The sequence below is a fragment of the Scyliorhinus canicula genome, chromosome 13 (assembly GCF_902713615.1).
Source record: "Scyliorhinus canicula chromosome 13, sScyCan1.1, whole genome shotgun sequence".
Classification (NCBI taxonomy): domain Eukaryota; kingdom Metazoa; phylum Chordata; class Chondrichthyes; order Carcharhiniformes; family Scyliorhinidae; genus Scyliorhinus; species Scyliorhinus canicula.
Window position 1 is genome coordinate 28,759,375 of NC_052158.1, and position 22,602 is coordinate 28,781,976.

At 49.9% G+C, this 22,602-nt stretch overlaps 1 protein-coding gene across 5 annotated transcripts in view; it reads right to left on the reverse strand.

Moving 5' to 3' along the window:
• LOC119976347 (discoidin domain-containing receptor 2-like) overlaps positions 1-22,602 on the reverse strand; it is a 187,323-nt gene that overhangs the window by 47,610 nt on the left and 117,111 nt on the right. For all 5 annotated transcript variants that reach the window (XM_038816820.1, XM_038816824.1, XM_038816823.1 and 2 more), the window contains exons 3-9: positions 18,469-18,571; positions 15,422-15,650; positions 10,909-11,056; positions 7,067-7,172; positions 5,693-5,879; positions 3,338-3,584; positions 860-1,006 (exon numbers count right to left, since the gene is read on the reverse strand). In XM_038816820.1, the coding sequence (XP_038672748.1) occupies positions 860-1,006; positions 3,338-3,584; positions 5,693-5,879; positions 7,067-7,172; positions 10,909-11,056; positions 15,422-15,650; positions 18,469-18,571 (1,167 nt within the window). The remainder of the gene's footprint in view (positions 1-859; positions 1,007-3,337; positions 3,585-5,692; positions 5,880-7,066; positions 7,173-10,908; positions 11,057-15,421; positions 15,651-18,468; positions 18,572-22,602) is intronic.

The window sequence follows — 22,602 nt, forward strand, 5'->3', positions numbered from 1 at the left end:
TCCACCCTACCCGCATAGCATCCACCCTACCCGCATAGCATCCACCCTACCCGCATAGCATCCACCCTACCAGCATAGCATCCACCCTACCCTCATAGCATCCACCCTACCCTCATAGCATCCACCCTACCCGCATAGCATCCACCCTACCCGCATAGCATCCACCCTACCCGCATAGCATCCACCCTACCCGCATAGCATCCACCCTACCCGCATAGCGTCCACCCTACCCGTATAGCATCCACCCTACCGGCATAGCATCCACCCTACCCGCATAGCACCCACCCTACCCGCATAGCATCCACCCTACCCGCATAGCATCCACCCTACCCGCATAGCATCCACCCTACCCGCATACCATCCACCCTACCCGCATAGCATCCACCCTACCCACATAGCATCCACCCTACCCGCATAGCATCCACCCTACCCCCATAGCATCCACCCTACCCCCATAGCATCCACCCTACCCCCATAGCATCCACCCTACCCGCATAGCATCCACCCTACCCGCATAGCATCCACCCTACCCGCATAGCATCCACCCTACCCGCATACCATCCACCCTACCCGCATAGCATCCACCCTACCCACATAGCATCCACCCTACCCGCATAGCATCCACCCTGTCGAGCCATTTCAGAGCCTTGCGTCTTTCAATAAAATCCCTGCTCATTCTGGCAAACTCCAATGAGTTCATGCCCAACCCGCTCAACAGTTCCTCGAGACGGCAACGCCTGCATCCCGGGAATAGACCTTCGCTGAACTGCCTCCAATGCAAGCAAACGTCTCCTCACTTAAGTAGAGCAGAACAGCCCAAGTGCAGCCTCAGCAACACAGTCGTAGCAATAACATTTACCGAGGTTGCTGACGGTTGCCGTTATGACCTCCGTGAGCTGATAGCCGGCGGTTGCCGTTCCTTCTGCAGGGATGAATGGTTCTCTTTGCCGCGGAGCAGGTCCTCGCGGCTGTAGGCCAGGGACGAGGGTGGTGGTGGGGCTGACACCTAAGAAGAACAGAAACGTGTAAGCGATACTGAATGAGCGTGCAGAAAACCGGTCAAAGGTCACTTGGCCGCCCTTGGCGTTGCTAGCTTCAGTCCCAAAGTCTCCAGGAATGGAAGCCTAACCCTTCAAGATAATAATAATAATAAAATAATAATAATACTACCAGGGGCAAAACCCAATGGAAAGGATATTTTTTAAAAAAGGAATTCTTTGCACACAATTGTTCATTATTTGTGAAAATATTTAAGGTGGAAAGGGAAGGCCAAAATGCCCCAACAGGAGAAGCGCGGTCTACTCGCTCCCCAATTGGCTCAGGGAGGTGACACACTGAGGATAGACACATTGGTTGACCAATGGGCTGGGAAGAGTTGGGAGAAGGGGTGGTGGGAGGCAGGAGGTCATGTGATCAGTTAATACTGCTGCCTCGCACCGCCAGGAACCCGGGTTCAATTCCGGCCTTGGGTGAAGTGTGGAGTTTGCATTTTTTTTCCGTGTCTGCTCCGGTTTCCTCTGGGTCCTCTGGTTTCCAGCATCAGTCCAAAGATTTGCTAGCTAGATGGACTGGGCAAGCTAAATTTCCCTTGAAGGATTGGGCCTAAGTCGGCTGTTCTTTCGGAGGGTCGGTGCAGACTCGATGGGCTGAATGGCCTCCTTTTGCACGGTAGCAATTCTATGATTCTATGACATCTAGGAATGTCGCCGAACCAGGATTGGATTGGATTTGTTTATTGTCACGTGTACCGAGGTACCGTGAAAAGTATTGTTCTGCGTACAGTCCAGATAGATCATTCCAAACAGGAGAATAATAATAATAATCTTTATTGTCACAGGTAGGCTTGCAGTAACACTGCAATGAAGTTACTGTGAAAATTCCCTGGTCGCCACATTCCGGTGCCTGTTCGGGTACACAGAGGGAGAATTCAGAATATCCAATTTATCTAGCAACACGTCTTTTGTGACTGGTGGGAGGAAACCGGAGCACCCGGAGGAAACCCACGCAGACGCAGGGAGAACGTGTAGACTCAGCACAGACAGTGACCCAAGCCATGAATCAAACCTGGGACCCTGGAGCTGTGAAGTAACAGTGCTTCCCACAGTGCCACTCTGCTGCACACAGTAATACATAGGGCAAACATAAATATATAATGGAAATACATCGGCACAGGCATCGGGTGAAGCATACAGCAGTGTAGTACTACTCAGTAGAGATGTGTGAAGAGATCAGTTCAGTCCATAGGAGGGTTGTTTGGGAGTCTGGTAACAGCGGGGAAGAAGCTGGTTTTGAGTCTGTTCGTGCGTGTTCTCAGACTTTTGTATCTCCTGCCCGATGAAAGAAGTTGGAAGAGGGAATAAGCTGGGTGGGAGAAATGGAAACAACAAATAAACCCTGTCCCTTTTTGTGAGCTGCCATTTGGTGTCATTTTCACCTCCAGACAACTTGTAACTGCACAAACCGATGCCCATGTTCTAGCTTCTGGTTCGAAGCCGAGGCGAACCCAACTTGCCCCTTTGGCCATTTCCTTTGGTGTTCCTAGCTGGGGAACACATAGGGAAGGCCATAGATTACCGGCTTCCTCAACGTCTGACGATTCCTCAGTTATCGACCAGGTGTATAAGCCCCACAGTTGCCACTCTCCTCATCCTAGATGTGTACGTGAGGGGTTAAGCTAAACATCTCCTGCTATTCTCAAACCAAATGGAGCCTAATGGTCTTTCATTGGCTCTCATTGAGTCAGTTTGAAATAAGCAGAGAGAGTGGTGCCCCAAAGGGCAAGGGGGCATGCACAGGAGGACTCAATTTGCTGGAAGGCGGAGATCTCTGAGAGGGTCTTGAATTGAAGGAGGGTTACCTACATCGAGGGTAACGTGGCGAGGCCCTGGAGGATGGGATTTTCAAACAGGGTTGAGAATTTTATCATGGTTGTTATATATAATATACATGTGTACATCTGGGAACCAGGTTAGGTTGGTGAGCACGAGGGTGATGGAGAATGAGGAGCTGCACGTACAAAGCCGAGCCCACACCAGAGATGGGAATTCTACCATGTACGACTTGGGCAGCCATGCTAGAGGGGCTCAGCTGATGCCCTGCGCTAAAGTCTGAGTGGGTTTTCCACCCCCCACCACACCGATTCCCACCAGCCATTCCTTTCCCTCCTCCTCTCCCAATTGAACCCCTATTCCGCCCCACCCTACTCCCCCCACTTCCCCCTGCCCCATTTCCCTTCAACCCATCCTGCCCCTCATTTTGCCCCCACCCCATTTCCCCTCCCACTCCACTCCACCCCCCCCCCCCCCCCCCCTTCCGCACCCCTCTCCACCCCACCTACTTGACTGGAAGGTGATCTCGCTGAACATCATCCAGGAGTCGGCAAAGTGAAAGTGACAGAGTATACTCTGAGCAGCGCGGTGATGTAGTGGCACCGTGACGTAGCGGGCGCTGGGGTTTTTATTGTCCAGGACCATTGTCCTGCTGATGTGCTCAGGTTCCCAGGGAACCAAGGGGCTGGCTTTGAAGAAGCAGTCCACCGACTTGAAGATCTTCACCTGCCTGGAGAACATATTATTGCAGTGGACCTGGGAATAGATTCAGGCAAATAGGTTAGTTACTTGACCAGTGTACCCAAGATTAAAAGAACGTGGGGGGTGCGTGGAGTGCATTCATAGAAACCTTCAGGTGTAAATTTTTAAACATTTCTTCATGGGATGTGGGCGTCACACGCTGTGCCAGCATTTATCGGCCATCCCTACCCTTCATGGGACAGTTAAGAGTCAACTACATTGCTGTGGGTCTGGAATCATGTGCAAGTAAGACCAGGTAAGGACGGCAGATTTCCTTCTCTAAAGATAATGAGTGAACCAGATGGGTTTTTACGACAATCGACAATGGTATCATGGTCATCATTACACTTTTAACTCCAGATTCTTTTTCCAGAACGAGGCCATTCGGCCCATCAAGTCTGCACCGACCCTCTGAAAAAGCACCCAACTAGGCCCACTCCCCCGCCCTATCCCTGAAACCCCACCTAACTTCTAAGGGGAAATTTAACATGGCTGACTGTAGGAGAAAACCAGAGCATCCGGAGGAAACCCACGCAGACACGGGGAGAAAGTGCAATCGTCACAGTCACCCAAGGCTGGAATTAAACCCGGGACCCTGGTGCTGTGTGGCAGTAGTGCAAACCACTGTGTCGCCATGCTCCCCTTTGCTGGGAAAGATAGGCTATTCAGCCCCTTGAACCTGCTCCGCTATTCAGCAAGATCAAGGCTGATCTGACCTCGGCCTCAACTCCATTTCCTATTTGTTCCCGCATCCCACTGCACCCCCCTCCCACCCCCAAAACAATAACCCTGGACTTTATTGTTGAAAAATATGTCTGACCCAGTCTCGAATACATTCAATGGCCAAGCCTCTACAGATCTTGGAGGAAGAGAATTTCAAAGATTCTCAACTCTCTTGTGGGGAGGAATTCCTCAATCGTAACTGTGCGACCCTTTACTCTGTCAGCACGCAGGTACAGCAAATAACTATGGAGGTAAATGGGAATGCTGGGACTTTCAATGCAAGGGTTGATGAAGCATAGAGGTAGGAAAATCTTTTTACAACTGTACAGGGCATTGGTACAACTACAGCTAGAGTACTGGGTGCAGTATTGATCTCCGTATTTGAGGAATATTCTTGCATTGGAGACAGTTCAGAGAAGGTACTAAGAATAGAATCCCTACAGTGCAGAAGGAGGCCATTCGGCCCATCGTGTTTGCACCAACCCTCTAACCTAGGGCCACACTCCCGCCCTATCTTAGTCTAACCTGCACATCTTTGGTAGTGATATCATGGTTGTGTTGTAACTCACCGACTGACCACTGAGTCCCATTAGTATATAAATTAATGTTAGAGTCAGGTGACCTCAGACTGACTGGAGAGCTGGAAGAGAGGTTGCTTGTGCATGTTCATACTGCTATTCATCTGTTGTTTTGTATGTATGTGACTCACAGTTAATGTTAATAAATCGTTTATAGCTTTAGCTACAAGTGTTCTTGTAATGTAAATCAGGTCATCCGACAAAATCATTACACTAACAGACAGTTTTAACGTGGTTAATCCACCTAACCTGCATATTTTTGGACTATGGGAGGAAACTGGAGCACCCGGAGGAAACCCACATACTCGGCCTGTTCCTGGAATGAAAGGATTTGTCTTACGAGGAAAGGTCGAGCAGGCTTGAGTTTAGAAGAATGAGAAGTGATGGTTCTGAAACATGTCAGCTTCTGAGGGAATTTGATACATGCACAGTGGATGTTTCCCCTCATCGGAGAATCTTGGACTAAACGGACAGGTTCAGAATAAGGAGTTACAGATTGAAGTTGGAGACGAGAAGGAATTTCCTTCCTCAACAGGTCACTAGAACTTGGGATTCTCTACCAAGACAGCAGTGGAGGTAGGGACACTGGATGTATTCAAGGCTGAGTACGACAGATTTTTGATCTGCAAGGCAAAGGATGGCTATGGGAAGACAGGACGGAAAATGGAGTTGAGGCCACAATCAGGTCAGCCATGATATTATCGAATGGCTGAGCAGGATCGAGGAGCCAATCAGTCCTCTCCAGCTTCTAGTTTTCATATGTTCTCCCATTTTTCTGCATGACGCCCCAGGATACTGATCAGAAAGCCGCAGCCATCTTACCTTCATGGAGCTGAACATGAAGACCTGCTCGAACTCGAATTCGATCGCCACAAAGCCGCTGCCCATGGTACTGTTGTGCCAGCCCACATAGTCGTAGCCAGGGTAGACCCCCAGCTCGTGGCTCTTGGTGAAGTCATCCATACCCAGGGCACCGTCTGTAAGCTGGCCCAGTCCCCCGTATTGCATGCTGAGGAAGGGAGGTGACAAGGCCTCAGTTAAGAGTTCGGCCACTCCAAAGGGAGAAGAGAAAGGATGGTTTAGTTTTGCGCGCACGATGGAGGTGTGGCAATCTGGACATCTCCCACTACACTTGCCACCCCCACCACTCTCACCCCCCCCTCCCCCCAACCACCTCCATCCTCAAAGGGTGTTGGATGCCTGTCAATTCAAATGTGGAAGATGAAGACCAATAAGATGTGTGTTGGACAAGTGTTTCAAGAGATATTGAGCAAAGCCAGGCAAATGGAGAACAGGCCAGTCAACCTGTGTTGAGTAGCAGAACAGACTTGGAAGGGCTGAATGATCTCCTTCTGTTCTTATGAAATGCAAATATCCTAAAGAGCTTCCACTAACTCCCTGTGTCTAAGTGTTGCTGTGTGAATGTGTTTACATATGTGTGTATTCGTTTGTGCGTGTATGCAAACATGTGTGCAGTTTTGCTGTATTTGAGAGTGGACACTCATTTATGTGTGCTGTTGTGTACTTATTTTTGTGTGTTTGCATGTGATCGTGTGTTCACACAAGTGTTTGTGTTGGAACACACATTTGCCTGTCAGTGCGTTTTATTTGCGCTGAATATATACACCTATTTCTGTATATATGTGTTTTGTCTGTATGCCCATTTGTGTGAACAACGCTTGTGTACACCCATGTTTGCATGTATGTTGTGTGCTCTAATGTACACAACAGTGTTCTGTGCTCATGTATTTGTGTGCAGCCATGTTTTTGTGAATGTTTTGAGTGCCTGTGTATTTGTACCTTTGTGTATATGTTTGTGTTTTCACAAGCAATTTGTGAGTGCTTGTGTGTGCTCATGTTGCCTGTGTGTTTGTGAACACACCTGGTCGTGCGAACACACAACCAAGAGAGTGTGATTGTGTGTCTACGTGTGCGCGCGTGTGCATCCTGTTCTGGGCCGGGTTTCCCGGCAGCAAACGGCACGCTGCTGAGAAACACGCGGATGGGGGAACCGGAGAATCCGTCCCCTGGTGTCTGTGTTTTGGAGAATTCACGACTGCTGAATTAGTTCACTTAGATTTTGAGACAATGAGCTACTGGTCCATGGGGCTGGACCTGGGCTACAGGTTACTTCAGCTGCGCTTCCTAATCCAGTTTACTGCGGCCTGCTCCCCCGCCAACACATACAGGGCATACCTTGAAATTCGGTGTCCGTCATAAGTGGAGTCGTTCAGGTTTACCAAGGGCAGGCCGGACACATTCATTGTCTGGCCCATTGGAATTCTGTATGACTTCAACCCATCTGCCGGGAAGAAAAAAGGGAAGACCGGTTAAACCAGGCATGGCAGGGCAGGGAATGAAGGTGCACTGGCGATAGCGAGTTTGCCGGTCAGTGCGGGTTTCCTAGTGTGCTGCTACCTCGTTAAGATGTTGACCGAGCAAACGTTCGGACTGCTAAATGTCAGTTATTCAGAGAGATTGTAAGAGCTGCAATCGTCCTCGGGTTGTTCGAGGTGGTTGATCTGTGGAATGCTCGTCCACAAAAGGCTGTGAAGGTCAAATCACGTAATATATTCAGGAAGAAAATGGGTAGATTTCTAATCCCTAAAGGTGTCAAGGGGTATAGGGGGGTGGGGGGGGGGGGGTTTGGCATTGAGATGGAGGTTCAGCCATGATCATGTTGAATGGTAGAGAAGGCTCAAAGGACAGCATGGTGGAACAGTGGTCAGCACTGCTGCCTCACAGGGACCCGGGCTCAACTCCAGCCCGGGGTCACTGTCTGTGTGGAGTTTATACGTTCTCCCTGTGGGTTTCCTCCGGGTACTCTGATTTCCTCCCACAGTCCAAAGATGTGCACTTTAGGTGGATTGGCCATGCCAAATTAACCCTTAATGCCCAGGGATGTGCAGGTTAGGTTCTGGGGTTACAGGGATAGGGCATGGTGGATGGGAGGAGTGTAAATGGGTCGAGTGCTCATTCAAAGGGTTAGTGCAGACTTGATGGGCTGAACAGCCTCCTCCTGCACTATAGGGATTCTGAATGGCCTACTCCTCCTATTTGCCATGTTTCTATCTTGCTCCTTGGAGCAGGGAATGTGTTTTTGAAATTTAGAGTACCCAATTCCTTTTTACCAATTAAGCGGCAATTTAGCATGGCCAATTCAGCTACCCTGTACATCTTTGGGTTGTGGGGGTGAGACCCACACAGACAAAGGGGGGGGGGGGGGGGGGAATGTACAAACTCCACAAAGCCCATACAAAGACCGGGGCGGGGATTGAACCCGGGTCTTTGGCGCCGTGAGGCAGCAGTGCTCGGCACTGCGCTGCCCTTGGAGCAGGGAATGTTACAGGGAGATTGAACAGAGATGCTCAAAATAGAACATAGAACATAGAACAGTACAGCACAGAACAGGCCCTTCGGCCCTCGATGTTGTGCCGAGCAATGATCACCCTACTCAAACCCACGTATCCACCCTATACCCGTAACCCAACAACCCCCCCTTAACATTACTTTTTAGGACACTACAGACAATTTAGCATGGCCAATCCACCTAACCCGCACATCTTTGGACTGTGGGAGGAAACCAGAGCACCCGGAGGAAACCCACGCACACACGGAGAGGATGTGCAGACTCCGCACAGACAGTGACCCAGCCGGGAATCGAACCTGGGACCCTGGAGCTGTGAAGCATTTATGCTAACCACCATGCTACCCTGCTGCCCTAAAACAGTGAGGTTATTTTTTTTCTTTCATTGATCCAAAAGCTTATTTATTTAAAAATCAATTCATCAATTTCTGTCGCGGTCGAACACCAAATTGAGTTACGGTTTACAATCAATAACATATAAAAGAATAAAATATTTTAAATGATAGAGAGAGGAGCAAAATAACAGGTGATATTTTCCAGCTGTCCATGCCGGCAAGATCTCCTGGTCACCAAGTTTCCCGGTGACGTTGGGTGGATTGAATGGGCAATCCCACTGATGCTGACAGGATCTTCAAAGGTGTGACGCCTCCCGCTGTAGCGAATGCCCAGCGTATTGATCATCGGAATTGGGTCTGGACGTTATCTGGGCTCAATGTGCAATTGTCATCAGAGTTGTTCATTGCGTGGGTAAGGCAATAAGCCCATTCTTAAATCTTGCCATTTTACAGCTTAATTCAGTGACTGGTTTTGAATTCCATCCTTGGTCCATTCCATGAGATCTGTCTGCAAGTGTCAAGTAAGTGAACTTTGAAGATCAAAGCCAATCTTGCGAAAGAGCGGCAGGGAATGTTTGTTTCTCTAGTTCATTCGTGGGATATGGGCGTTGCTGGGTAATCCCAGCATTTTTATTGCCCCTCCCAAATTGCCCCTCCAGGAGGTGGGTGGTGAGTTTCCTTCTGCCTTTGTTTAAAATAAATTTAGTGTATCCAATTCATATTTTCCAATTAAGGGGCAATTTAGTGTGGCCAATCCACCTAGCCTGCACATCGTTGGGTTGTTGGGGGTGAAACCCGCGGAGACAAGGGGAGAATGTGCAAGCTCCACATGGGCAGAGACCCAGAGCCGGGATCGAACCTGGGACCCCGGCACCGTGAAGCTGCAGTGCTAACCCACTGCGCCACCGTGCTGCCCGGTGAGTTTCCTTCTTGAACCGCTGCGGCCCATGGGGTGTAGGCGCAGCTGCACAGTGCACGCGTGAGGGAGTTGCAGGGTTTTGACCCCAGCGAGGGTGACGGAAGTTGTTAGCGTCTGCCCCCGGGTTTCTCCGGTCTGCCATCGCGGAAAGAATCGGAGCGACTCCGGTAGTTAGGACCGGGACTGACTTTGTAGACTCTTTCCTGGAACACCTTAAATGATTACCTGATCCTCTGTCAGATAAAATTCAGTCTGTCTGTCTGCCACCTACCTGTCAATCGCTTCCCCCACCGCAAGTTTACCAGTGGCAGGATGTTGCCAGGAGTAAAAAAGTTTAAGTAGATTCCACAGTCCCCGATGACCACAGGCTGCTTTCCTCTTTGTGGTGAGGGGTAGAGTTGAGAAGGCGGGTCCTTCATGATTAACCTCAGGCTGTACGGGAATTGAACCCGCGCTGTTGACCTCATTCTGCATCACAAACCAGCTGTCCAGCCAACTGAGCTAAACTGGTCCCCTAGCCTATGGCCAGGAACTCTGCCCATCACTGGGTCAATTGAGGTCCTTAAATGGCCATTATTATAGGCCTCATTCCACCACCACTAGGATTTAAACAGCAGTGAGACAGACCCACTTAAAGGGCCTCAATCAGCTCAAAGCCACGCAACCAGCCTGACACAGACGGTGACAGCGAGGGGAGGAGTGAGCAGGGGGCATTTCATTGTTACTGGGCTCCCTGGGCGTCATGTGAGGGTTCAGCCCCCCACTTCCCCTTCCTTCCCCAATCATGGAGGTGTTACCCCCTCACCATCACCCCACAATGGCCTCTCAAACCCGAGACCCAAACCCCTCCCCAGAACCCAGCTTGAAACAACTCTCTCTCCGCCCCACCCTCCTCCTCCACTGTCCCAAACACACTGGATGGGATTTTCCGCAAATCCTCATATGCTTTGTGACAGTGCAGGCGGTCTGCCATTGGCCAGTGGTGGCATCTTCTGGTCCCACCGCATTTAACGGTGTTTCCCAATGTATGCAAACCCCCGCCACATGTTCGTCGTCATCAGGACAAGAGGATCCCGCCGGCGGGAATGGACGCAAATTTCCGGCCAAGCAGCGGGACTTTTCAAGCCCTAGTGCAGTACCATCAGTGACCAGCTCTCCCAATGGCGCTACTGCTCCTCAAGAGTTCCGGACCTCTGATTATATTGATGCAGGGTTTTAACCTTGTAAGAACATCTGAAATAATGTTATAAAATAACATTTGATAACATAAGGAAACATTAGCACAGGCTAATGATGGAGAACCTGGAAGCAGATCTTGAACCCATAGTCTTCTGAGTGACAGGATAGGGCAGCTCCCACCGTGCCACAACCCAGCCAGCAGGCCGGGGAACTAAGAAAGAATTGAATTTTCACTCACCCAGCCAGGGACAGCCGTATAGCTCTACCCTCATGCACACGCTCATTATCCGGTCCGCCATTGGGTAAAATCGTACATAGCGGGCAATGATCGGTGGGCCCAGGTCCTTCAGCACAACATCGTAGGTGTTCTCATTTCCTTTGATAGCCTGGAACAGGGTGAAATGGAAAATTAGCTTGCACAAAGCTAAATCAAGGTGCTTTGTCACCCATTGGGAAACACCAGAACTGAGGGGTTATTTTTATAGTGGGCATTGCCGGCAATATTGCCCATCTGTACGGAGAACAATACTTTTCACTGTACATCGGCACACGTGACAATAAATCTAAATGTGTGGTGATTGTCCCTCTAAAGGAAACACAGCAGATTAAGGGTAATCTGGCCTGGGGGGATAAACGGTGTTGAGAGTGGGTAATCACCGGGGGTTGGGGGGGGGGGGGGGGTCGTAGTCTCTCTTAGACAGGAGACATGTAGGGGATTAGGTGCAGCCGTGTGGCTGCAGATTGCTCACAAGTCAATCCTTTTTGTATTCACAAAGGAAGTCTGTGAAAGTGCACCTTCGTTCCATCCGTCAAACTGAATGGGTTGCGAGGGCCATTTCAAAGGAAAGTTAAGTCGGCTGCGTTGCTATGGATTGGGGGAAGGGGGTGGTGGGGGTCGACTGTAGGCCAGGCCGGGTACGAATGGCAATTTCCTTCCCTCAAGTGAGGCAGGTGAGCTGCTTTTTAAAAAATATATATTTTTATTCTCCTTTTTCACATTTTCTCCCAAATTTGCACCCACCAACAATAAACAATAAGCAGTAACAAATATAAAGTTGATCCCCATATCAATAACAACGATCCCATCCACCCACCAAACCCCCAAACATTAGCAAACATAAATAAATGACAAAAAGGAATCAGAAATCACCCATAGTCACGATTAACACATACAGTCGCAGCACGGTAGCAAGGGGCAGCACGGTAGCAGGGTAGCATGGTGGTTAGCATAAATGCTTCACAGCTCCAGGGTCCCAGGTTCGAATCCCGGCTGGGTCACTGTCTGTGTGGAGTCTGCACGTCCTCCCCGTGTGTGCGTGGGTTTCCTCCGGGTGCTCCGGCTTCCTCCCACAGTCCAAAGATGTGCAGGTTAGGTGGATTGGCCATGCTAAATTGCCCGTAGTGTCCTAAAATGTAAGGTTAAGGGGGGGTTGTTGGGTTACAGGTAAAGGGTAGATACATGGGTTTGAGTAGGGTGATCATTGCTCGGCACAACATTGAGGGCCGAAGGGCCTGTTCTGTGCTGTACTGTTCTATGTTCTACAGTCCCCCTACCCCCCCACCTAATGTTCGATGTTATCCAGTTCTTAAAAGTGCACAATGAATAACATCCATGAATTGGCCAGGTGAGCTATTAATGAAAACTGACGATTGTTGTCATGGTCAACACATTTCAAATTTATTAACTGAAATCAAATTCCACCGCAGGATGGCTGCCATGGTAGGATTGGAACTGACGCTCCCCAGAGTATCAGCCTGGGCTTTTGGATTACTGGTCCAGTGATGTTACCACTGAACCACCATCTCCCCCCTGTGCATGTGAACAGATGAAAAAGGAGCAGGAGCTGTAGGCCATTCAGCTCCTCAAGCCTGCTCAACCATTTCATGTGATCATGGCCGATCTGGGGCTGGATTCTCCAATCTCCCGGCTGCGTGTTTCTTGGCGGCTCGCCACTCGCTGGCGGCAGGTTTGTCTCTTCCTGCCCCTTGTCAATGAGATTTTCCATTGAAGCCACCCCATGCCGCCGGGAAAGGGTGCGCTGCCGGAGGGAACAGAGGATCCCAATGGCTGGAGAATACCGGCCCTGATCATAACCTCGAATCTGAATCTTGCCAACCCCGGAACTATGGGTGGGATTTTCCGTCCCATCCCCCTCTGCGGTGGAGCTGGCTTGCCATTGGCCGGTTGCAGGATCTTCTGGTCCCGCTGACGTCAATGGCATTTTGCGTTGCTCGCCAGCTGCGACGTTTAGGGAACCTGCCGCGGAGTGGGGGGTGGGGAACCATCGGCGGGAGTGGAAGACCTCATCGGCAGGAAGGGCTGGAAAATTCAACCCCAAAGAACTATTGAGGTATTGAATTGACCGGGGCTCGGCTAGCACGGTGGCGCGGTGTTTAGCACTGCTGCATCACGGCGCAGAAGTCCCAGGTTCGATCCCGGCTCAGGGTCACTGTCCGTGTGGAGTTTGCACAATCCCCCCATGTCTTCGTGGGTTTCGTCCTCACAACCCAAAGATGTACAGGGTAGGTGGATTGGCCATGCTAAATTGCCCCTTAATTGGAAAAAGTGAATTGGGTACTCTAAATTTTAAAAAAAGAACTGCCTAGGGCTCTTTTTCCTGAAAGTGGAAAGGCCGTGGACCTCAGATTTAGGAGGGGGTTCAATAGGGTAAACACAGAGGTGCTTACCCTTGTGTGTGGAGTCCAGAACAAAGGGCCATCAACTAAAGGTGGTCCTATCTAAATTTAGAATAGACCTCCTTACCCAGAGTGTGGTGTGAATAATGGAACTCTCTACTCCCAGGAAGAGGTTGAGGGGAACAGCATTTAAGGGAAAGTTAAGATAGATACGCCACGGAGAAAGGAATAGAAGGTTAGGTTAATTGGAGGGAAGACGGGTTGGGAGGAGGGTGGTGTGGATGGACCTGATGAGCTGAATGGCCTTCTTTCAGCACCTACGTCGCACTCTGTCAAACTGCAGCAGGATTTAGCCAATAAGTCAATTGCCGCACAGCGCAGCGAGTGGGGGCTCGGTTGAACATACTACCCCATGACAGGTGAATCTGACTCTTGGTTGAGTAAACCATAGTCCCGCCTGATAAATGGGGAAAGGTGGTTTGCCCAGAGTGCAATAAATCTATTGAATAGGCAGGTCAGCCAGCCAGTGCACTGGTCAGAGCTTTGGGTTGAGTGGATTGTCAGCCAGTGCAGTGACTGTGAACTGGCTACATATGGACCTTCAGGCGGAGTGAAGTAAATTTTCACCCAGCCCAATGAATATCCATTCGTTTTGCAGTAAATTTTAGCCATGCAGCAACTTAAAAAAATTCTTTAGTGGGATGTGGGTGTTGTGAATCCCAAATTGCCTTTAAACCGAGCGGTTTGTTGGGACCATTTCAGAGGGGCAGTTAAGAATCAACCACACTGCTGTGTTCACAGAATCCCTACAGTGCAGAAGGAGACCATTCGGCCCATTGAGTCTGCACTGACCCCCCGAAAGAGCACCCCGACCTCGGCTCACTTCCCCACTCTATCCCCGTAAGCCCTAACTAATCTGTTGGATACTAAAGGGGCAATTTAGCCCAGCCAACCCACCTAAGCAGACTGTGGGAGGAAACCGGAGCATCCGGGGGAAACCCATGCAGGCACGGGGAGAAAGTGCCAACTCGGCACTGGCAGTCACCCAGGTGGGAATTGAACCCGAGCCCCTGGTGCTGTGAGGCAGCAATGCCCCTCGACTGGTGAATCTGGCTCTTGGTTGAGTAAACCATTGTTCCGCCTGATAAATGGGGAAAGTTAGTTTGCCCAGAGTGCAGTAAATCCATTGAATAGGCAGGCGAACCAGCCAGTGCACTGGTCAGAGCTTTGGAATTTAGAAAAGAGGGCAGCATGGTGCGCACAGAATGCTCCCAGGAAAAGCAATCGGATAATGCCCAGCTAACCTGTTTTTCTGATATTGAGTGGTAAATATCGGCTAGGATGCGGAGGATAGTCAGGGCAGCACGGTGGCACAGTGGCTAGCACTGATGCCTCACAGCACCGAGGTCCCAGGTTCGATCCTGGCCCTGGATCACAGTCCGTGTGGAGTTTGCACATTCTCTCCGTGTTTGCGTGGGTCTCACCTCCACAACCCAAAAATGGGTAAGTGGGTTGGCCACGCTAAATTGCCCCTTAATTGGGAAAAAAAGGATACGGAGGATAGCTCCCCTGCCCTCCTTCAAAATAGCATCGTGGGATATATCACACCCAGCGGAGGGCCTCCGTTTTACTAGCTCATTGGAAACAAAACAACATCTGACAGTGCAGCACTCCCTCAGTGCTACCCTGGAGTGATAGACAAAGGTTTTTTGTGCTCAAGTCTCTGGAGAGATGCTCTAATCAATAATCTGCCAATCAGGGGTGAGAAAGAGCTACCCAGTGAGCCCTAGCTGGTACCTCAGGTGGGTGTGTGCATTGAGGTACACAGATAACACACAATGCACATATAAAACACACACAATGCACACATAAAACACACAACGCACCACACACAACACAACACACCACACACGCATAACACACAACACAAAGACACAGCACAAGTACAACACAACATATACACACATACTTTCTCTCCCACACAACACACATACACTACAAAGACACGGCACATAGAAAACACACACACAACATATACTCACTCTCACACAAACAACTTAAAGATACACGCACTCTCACACAAACATTCTCCAGGAATTTGGTGATCTCTTTACCTCTACTCCCCTCCGATCTTTCCAGGTCATCCACCTCTCGCCACTCCGGCTGTAATGCAGCCCGTAGAAGCGGGCATATTCGTTGCCATGCCCATTGGAATGGCGGCCCTGGGTGCCCACCAGGGTGATGAAGTTGAGTTTGCGGAGGTCAATCTGCAGGAACTCTGTACTGCCTCGGAATACGGATTTTGCCGGGCACCAGGCTCCATCGCCATGTTCTGTACCCAACCTGCGGATTCCAATTGAGACAGACAGACGCAAGATTCAGTGGTGGACACGAGGTGGTCAGTATACCTCCCGTCAACAAAATAGTCGACCAACCACATTTTAAGAGGACTGACAGGATTAATCTCTTCCACTGAAAACCATTTGGTCAATGGGATGAATTTTAACTCCTGTCAACGGTGAAAATCGGGAGGTGGGGGTGCGGAGAGGGAAGGATGCCGGGGGTGGCGGGGGGGGGGGGGGGGGGGGGGGGGGGGGGGCTGGAAGATGTCGGTGCAGTCCCCTGTTATCTCTCTTGATTTTCCTTCCATAGTGCTGGTGAGGCCAATCGGCCCCTCGCGCCTCTGTAAAAGGGTAACCTACATTTCTTTCTCCTGGATTTAACAGGGATCCCAGCAACTTTACACAGTAACACCCCCTCCATCTTAGCCCCTCCCCTTCCCCTTTTGCAGTTTGTTGTCCATCGTTTTCCCCCAACATAAACCCACCCCTCCTCCACTCGGCCACCTATCCCTTGCTGGTCAGTTGTTTCCCATTCAGCGACCTCACGTTTTACCACTATTAACACTCTTCACCCCTTAATGGCATCATTAACACTCCCCTTTGACTTACGCCCATGACCCCTGGTCTTCTATTCTGCCCCAACTCTTCCGACCCCTTTCTGACAATATCATTCTGTACATTTCTAACCATCCTCAGTTCTGTAGAAGGGTCATTTTGATCTGAAACGTTAGCCAATTTTCTTTCTCCGCCGATGCCGCCCGTCTGCTGGTTTTAGCCAGCAATTTCTGTTTCTACATCTAAAATTTGAAAATTCCTGCCAGGGTTTGTGGGTGTCACCTGGCAAGGCCCAGCATTTGTTGTCAATCCCTAATTGCCCTTGAAAATGAGTGACCTGCAGGGGCCATGTTGACAGAGTGGTTAGCACTGCTGTCTCACAGCACCAGGGACCCAAGGTTCAATTCCGGCCTTGGGTGACTGTGTGGAGTCTGCACTTTCTCCCCGTGTCTGCCGTTTCCTCCGGGTGCTCCGGTTTCCTCCCACAGTCCAAAGATGTGCAGGTTAGGTGGATTACCCATGATAAATTGCCCCTTAAGTGTCCGGGAATATGCAGGTTAGGTTATGGGGTTACAAGGATGGATGGGGTGGACGGGAGAGTAGACATGGGTAGAGCGCTCACTCCAAGGGTTGATACAGACCCGATGGGCCGAATGGATTCCTTCTGCACTGGAGGGATTCTATGATTTCAGTTAAGGGTCAACCACATTGTCGTGGAGTCTGGAGCCACACATAGGCCAGGCTGGCTAAGGATAGCAGATTTCCTTCCTGTACAAACCAGATAGGTTTGTACAACAATTGAGGCTACTTGTCGTGAACTATGAGTAGTTTTATATTCCGGATTTATTAATTGGATTTAACTTCTGTGGTGGAATTTCAACCCATGTCCCAGCAGCTGTTCCTCTGGTAGTTGCACTGTACCTCCGGCTCCCCTTAAGTCAGTCCCACTCTCCCTGCTCTCTCCCGTCGTCCTGAAAACATTCGCTTTTCCAATTCCCGTTTGGAGCTTACTGTCGAATCTGCTTCCTCCACATTTGAAAGCTGCGTATTCCAGATCCCCACAACTCGCCGTTCAAAAAGGGTTTCTCCTCGTCTCACCTCTGGCACTTCTGTCAAATTACTTCCAACCTCTCCTCCCCCCTCCGCTTACCAACTCGCCTGCTGGCTAAATCACCCCCCCCCATCCGCAAACTTTCATGAGAACCTTTTTTTAAATCTGACCTTGTGACACAGGTGTCACTGCTGGGCTAGCATTTAATTCCTATCCCTAATTGTCATAGAAATTGTGTGTCTCGCAAGGCATTTCAGGGAGGAGTTAGACATCGACCACATTGCCCGGGGACAGGTTAAGGGGCAATTAGAATAAAAGAAAATTAGAGTGCAGAAGAAGCCCTTTGGTCCATCGAGTCTGCACCGACACATGAAAAACACCTGCCCTACCTATTTGCCAGCACTTGGCCAATAGTTTTGAATGTTATGACGTGCCAACTGCTCATCTAGGTACTTTTTAAAAAAATGTTTTTAAAAAAAAATAAATTTACAGTACCCAATTATTTTTTGTCAAATTAAGGGGCAATTTAGCGTGGCCAATCCACCTACCCTGAATCATGCTGGGACCAGAGACCTATTGAATCGCGTAACGAGAGCTGTAGATAGGGCTTTAAACTAAATGGGGAGGGGGTGGGGGCTTCAGTTGTAGGTCTAGAAACTAGAAAACCCAATATAAAGGAGGAAGTAAGAGTGTCGGTTAGCGATGTGGTGGATGGTTACCAGAAAATAAAAGTGAGGGACAGAATAGGTGAATGTCTTTAGGCACCACGGAATTATGGAAGAGTAGGGAAATTTAGCGTTAAAACAAATGTAAAAGGTTTGTATCTAAATACAATAAGCATTCAAAACAAACTTAATGAGCTAACGGCGCAAATAGAAACAAAGGGTTATGATTTGGTGTTGATTACTGAAACATAGATACAGGGAGACTAGGGGCGGGATTCTCCCCTACCCGGCGGGGCGGGGGGTCCCGGTGTAGGGGAGTGGCGCCAACCACTCCGGCGTCGGGCCTCCCCAAAGGTGCGGAATTCTCCGCACCTTTGGGGGCTAGGCCCACGCCGGAGCGGTTGGCACCACGCCGACTGGCGCCAAAACCAGCACCAGCGGCCTTTCAGGCCCTCCGCCCGGCGTCAGGGCTGGCCGAAAGGCCTTCGCCGGTTCGCGCATGCGCCGGTGGGGGATTCTCTTCCGCCTCCGCCTTGGTGGAGCATTACCTGCCATGCTTTGCTGCTGTTGAATCAGACCACATGCTGGAAGCAACAATATCTTCGTCAGGGATCACCGAGTCCTGCATACCCAGTGCAAATCGACAGCGCTCTGCAGAGAGAGAGAAAGAGAGAGAGAGCTCAGTTAGATAGTTTCATTACAACACTGGATTTCTTGATTGGCAATTCATAGATCCCATAAGAGAGATCGCCGGATGCACAAAGGCCAATACGCAACTAGCTCAACTTACAGGAACATGGGACGTAGCAGAAGGTGTAGACTATGCGAGCCTGCTCCATCATTCAATAAGATCATGGCTGATCTGGATGTGGTCTCACCACCACTTTCCTGTCTGCCCTTCCCCCCCCCCCCCCCCCCACCCCCCATCTCTATAACCCTGGACTCCTTTGCCTATCAAAAATCTCTTTAATTCTGCTTTGGATAAATCCAATGTCCGAGGTTCCACTGCTTTCTGAGGAAGAGAATTCCACATATGAACAACCCTTTGAGAGAAAAAGAAATTTCTTCCCATCTCCATCGTAAATGGTCGGGCCCCTTATTCTTAAACAGTGCCTCCCAGTTCAAGTCTTCCCGACAAGTGGAAACACCTTCCCGGTACCTACCCTCTAAACTTCCTCCAGGATCGTACATGTTTCATTAAGCTCACCCATCACCCCAAACTGTTCAACGTCTCTTCATAATATAAGCCCACCATCCCAGAAATGAACCCTCTCTGAACTACTTTGAATGTAATTATGGGCTGGATTTTCCGCGCCCCCCCCCCCCCCACTCCGTGTCTCTCGGCGGCGCGGCACTTGCTGGCAGTGGGATTTTCTCTTCCTGCCACTTGTCAATGGGATTTCCCATGGAAGACACCATCCGGAAACCTGCGGGCGGGGGTGCGCTGCCAGGGGGAAATGAGAATTGCAAAGACCAAAGAATTCCGGCCTGCATCTTTTCTTTCCAACTAAGGAACCCAAAACTGCACGCGACACTCCAGGTGTGGTCTCACCAAGGCCCTGTACAGCTGCAGTCAAATATCCCTACTTTTATCTTCCATTCCCCTCTGCAATAAACGGCAACATTCCATTTGCCAACCTTCCCTCTTGCCATTGAGGGAGAGCGAGATAAACACACGAGGGAGAAAGCAACAGGAAACTACGCTGGAACGACGAATCACAGAATTGCTACAGCGCAGCAGGCGGCCAATCGGCCCATCATGCCTGAACCAGCTCTCTGGATGAGATGTGGAAGGTGGGAGGAAGGCGATGTGGACCTTAACCATCAGTTGGACCCGATGGCCTGTTTAGCTTTTTAAAAATTCTGCTTGGGAGGGAAAGTGTCATTGGCTAACCCAGCATCTTATTGTCCATCCCTAACTGGCAGCTTGAGAAGGTGGTGGTGAGCCGCCTTCTTGAACTGCTGCAGCCCCTGAGGGGTAGGTACACCCACTGTGCTGTTAGGGAGGGAGTTCCAGGATTTTGACACAGCGACAGTGAAGGAATGGCCGATACATGTTCAAGTCAGGATGGTCTGAGTGACTTGGGAGGAGAAACTGCAGGTGATGGTTTTCCCGTACATCTGTGCCCTGTTCCTTCTAGACGGTAGTGAGTTTGGAAGATGCTGCCGAGGGAACTTTGTTGAGTCCTTGCAGTGCGTCTTGTGGATGGTACACACGGCTGCCACTGTGCCTAGGTGATAGAGGGAGTGAATGTTTGTGGCAAGGATGCCAATCAAGCGGGTTGCTTTGTCTTGGATGGTGTGGAGCCTCTTGAGTGTTGTTGGAGCTGCAATCATCCAGGCAAGTGGGGAATATTCCATCACACTCCTGCATTTTGTCTTGTCAATGGGTGGACGGGCAGCCCTGGGGCGTCAGGATTTTGTTACCTGCTGTAGAATTCCCAGACTCTGTCCTACTCTGATCAACACAGAACTTGTATGTACATTCAATGCAACTTAATATGGGCCAGAATTCACCGGCCTCCGGGATTCACTTTTCCTGCTGGCAGAACACACCCGCCAGTGGGTTTCACGGCAGTATGGGGTGGTTTTACTGGGAATTCCCGTTGACAAGCAGCAGAAAGATAGAATCCCGCTGCCAGTAAAGGGTGCGCGAGCAAGAAACACAGGGCTGAGATCCCGCCCGGAATCGAATCACAGGAATAGAAGAGGAAGGTGATTTGTGATAAGGATAGGGGTCGGCAGGAATGTGAGGTTGTGGAATTCTGGAATTTGCTGCGCGAGTTGGTGCAGAGGCCCTAAACTCTCAAAAAGTACCTGGATCTTCTCCTTAAGTGCTGGAAGCTGCAGGGCTGTGGACTGGGTGCAGGAAAGTGGAATTAGAAAGGGCAACTGGGTGCCCTCGGGCTGGAATGGACAAGATCGAGTGGCCTTCTTCTGTGCTGTAAATTTTCAATGGTGCTATGGTTACAATCAGAACAGCCATGATCCTCTCGAATGGCATGGCAGGCTCGAGGGGCCGAGTGGCCTAATCCAGCTCCTAATTAGTGTGTTAGGTACGTTAATTCCTTGGATGAAGCAGGAATCTATTAATTCCAGATTACATTCGACTTGACAAAGGCTGCTATTTTCTAGGGCGGCACGGTGGTGCAGTGGTTAGCACTGCTGCCTCACGGCGCCGAGGACCTGGGTTCGATCCCGGCCCCGGGTCACTATCCGTCTGGAGTTTGCACAGTCTCCCCGTGTCTGCGTGGGTCTCACCCCCACAGCCCAAAGATGTGCAGGCTAGGTGGCTTGGCCACGCTAAATTGCCCCTTAATTGGGAAAAAAAATGGGTACTCTAAATTTAAAAAATAAATCCCTACTCCTGTACTCAAATTCTCTCGCTATGTAGGCCAGCATGCCATTAGCTTTCCTCACCGTCTGCTGTACCTGCATACCAACCTTCAGCGACTGTTGCATCGTGACACCCAGGTCTCGTTCCACTTCCCCTTTTCCTAAACTGCCACCATTCATATAATAGTCTGCCTTCCTGTTTTTGCCACCAAAGTGGATAACCTCACATTTATCCACATTATATTGCATTTGCCAAGTATTTGTTCACTCAGCCGGACTGTCCAAGTTACCCTGCAGCCTCTTTGCATCCTTCTCACAGCACATACTGCCACCCAGCTTATTGTCATCTACAAAATTGGAGATATTGCTTGCAATTCCTTCATCCAAATCATTGACGTATACTGTGAACACTGTGGTACCCCACTGGTCGCTGCCTGCCACTCTGAAAAAGACCCATTTATTCCCACTCTCTGCTTCCTGTCTGTCAACCAGTTCACTATCCACGTCAATACATTGCCCCCAATACCATGAACTTTAATTGTGCTCACTAATCTCCTGTGTGGGACCGTGTCAAAGACCTTTTGAAAGTCCAGATACACAACATCCACTGGTTCACCCTGGTCCACTCTACCGGTCACATCCTCAGAAAATCCCAGAAGATTTGTCAACCACAAATCCATGCTGACTTGGATTAACCCCGTCTCCGCTTTCCAAATGCTCAGTTAGTTCATCCTTAATAATGGACTCCAGCATGTACCTGATTCGCACATAAAGTGATGGCGAGTGAAGTGAGGTGTGTGCTGATCGCTCACAACGACGGTGAGAGCCATGCGCTCCCTCCGCATCCAATCAGAGCGTAAATCCTTTTGTTTTTACCATTTGAAGTTGATGACAGTTCTATTAATATATAAATAATCAAACATTTTCTATAACTCGTCATGAGATATTCGGCTATCTTATACATGGGGTCATGGTTAGTCAACAAGCCCAATTTCAAACTTGCGGCCCACTGAGATGAAGAAGGGCCACTTGTGCGGCCCACTCACTAGCCAAGGATTGCCCAGCAACGTTGCAGAGGAACCAGAGGATGGAAATTCTCAGCAGGAAAAGAGCTGGCCACCAGAGGGCAGTGCAGGAACACATTGGCCACAACTTGAAAGAATCCCTCCTGGTGATCTGACTGTGAATGTCTGCGTGTGTGTATCATTGAATCTTTCCGTGTGTGTCCCTGCTTGTGTATGTCTGTCTGTGTGGGTTTGTTAATGTGTGAGATAGTGTGTGTAAGAGAGAGAGTGTGCACGTGTGAAAAAGAATGTGAGTGCACGAAACCCTGTGTGAGGAGTGTG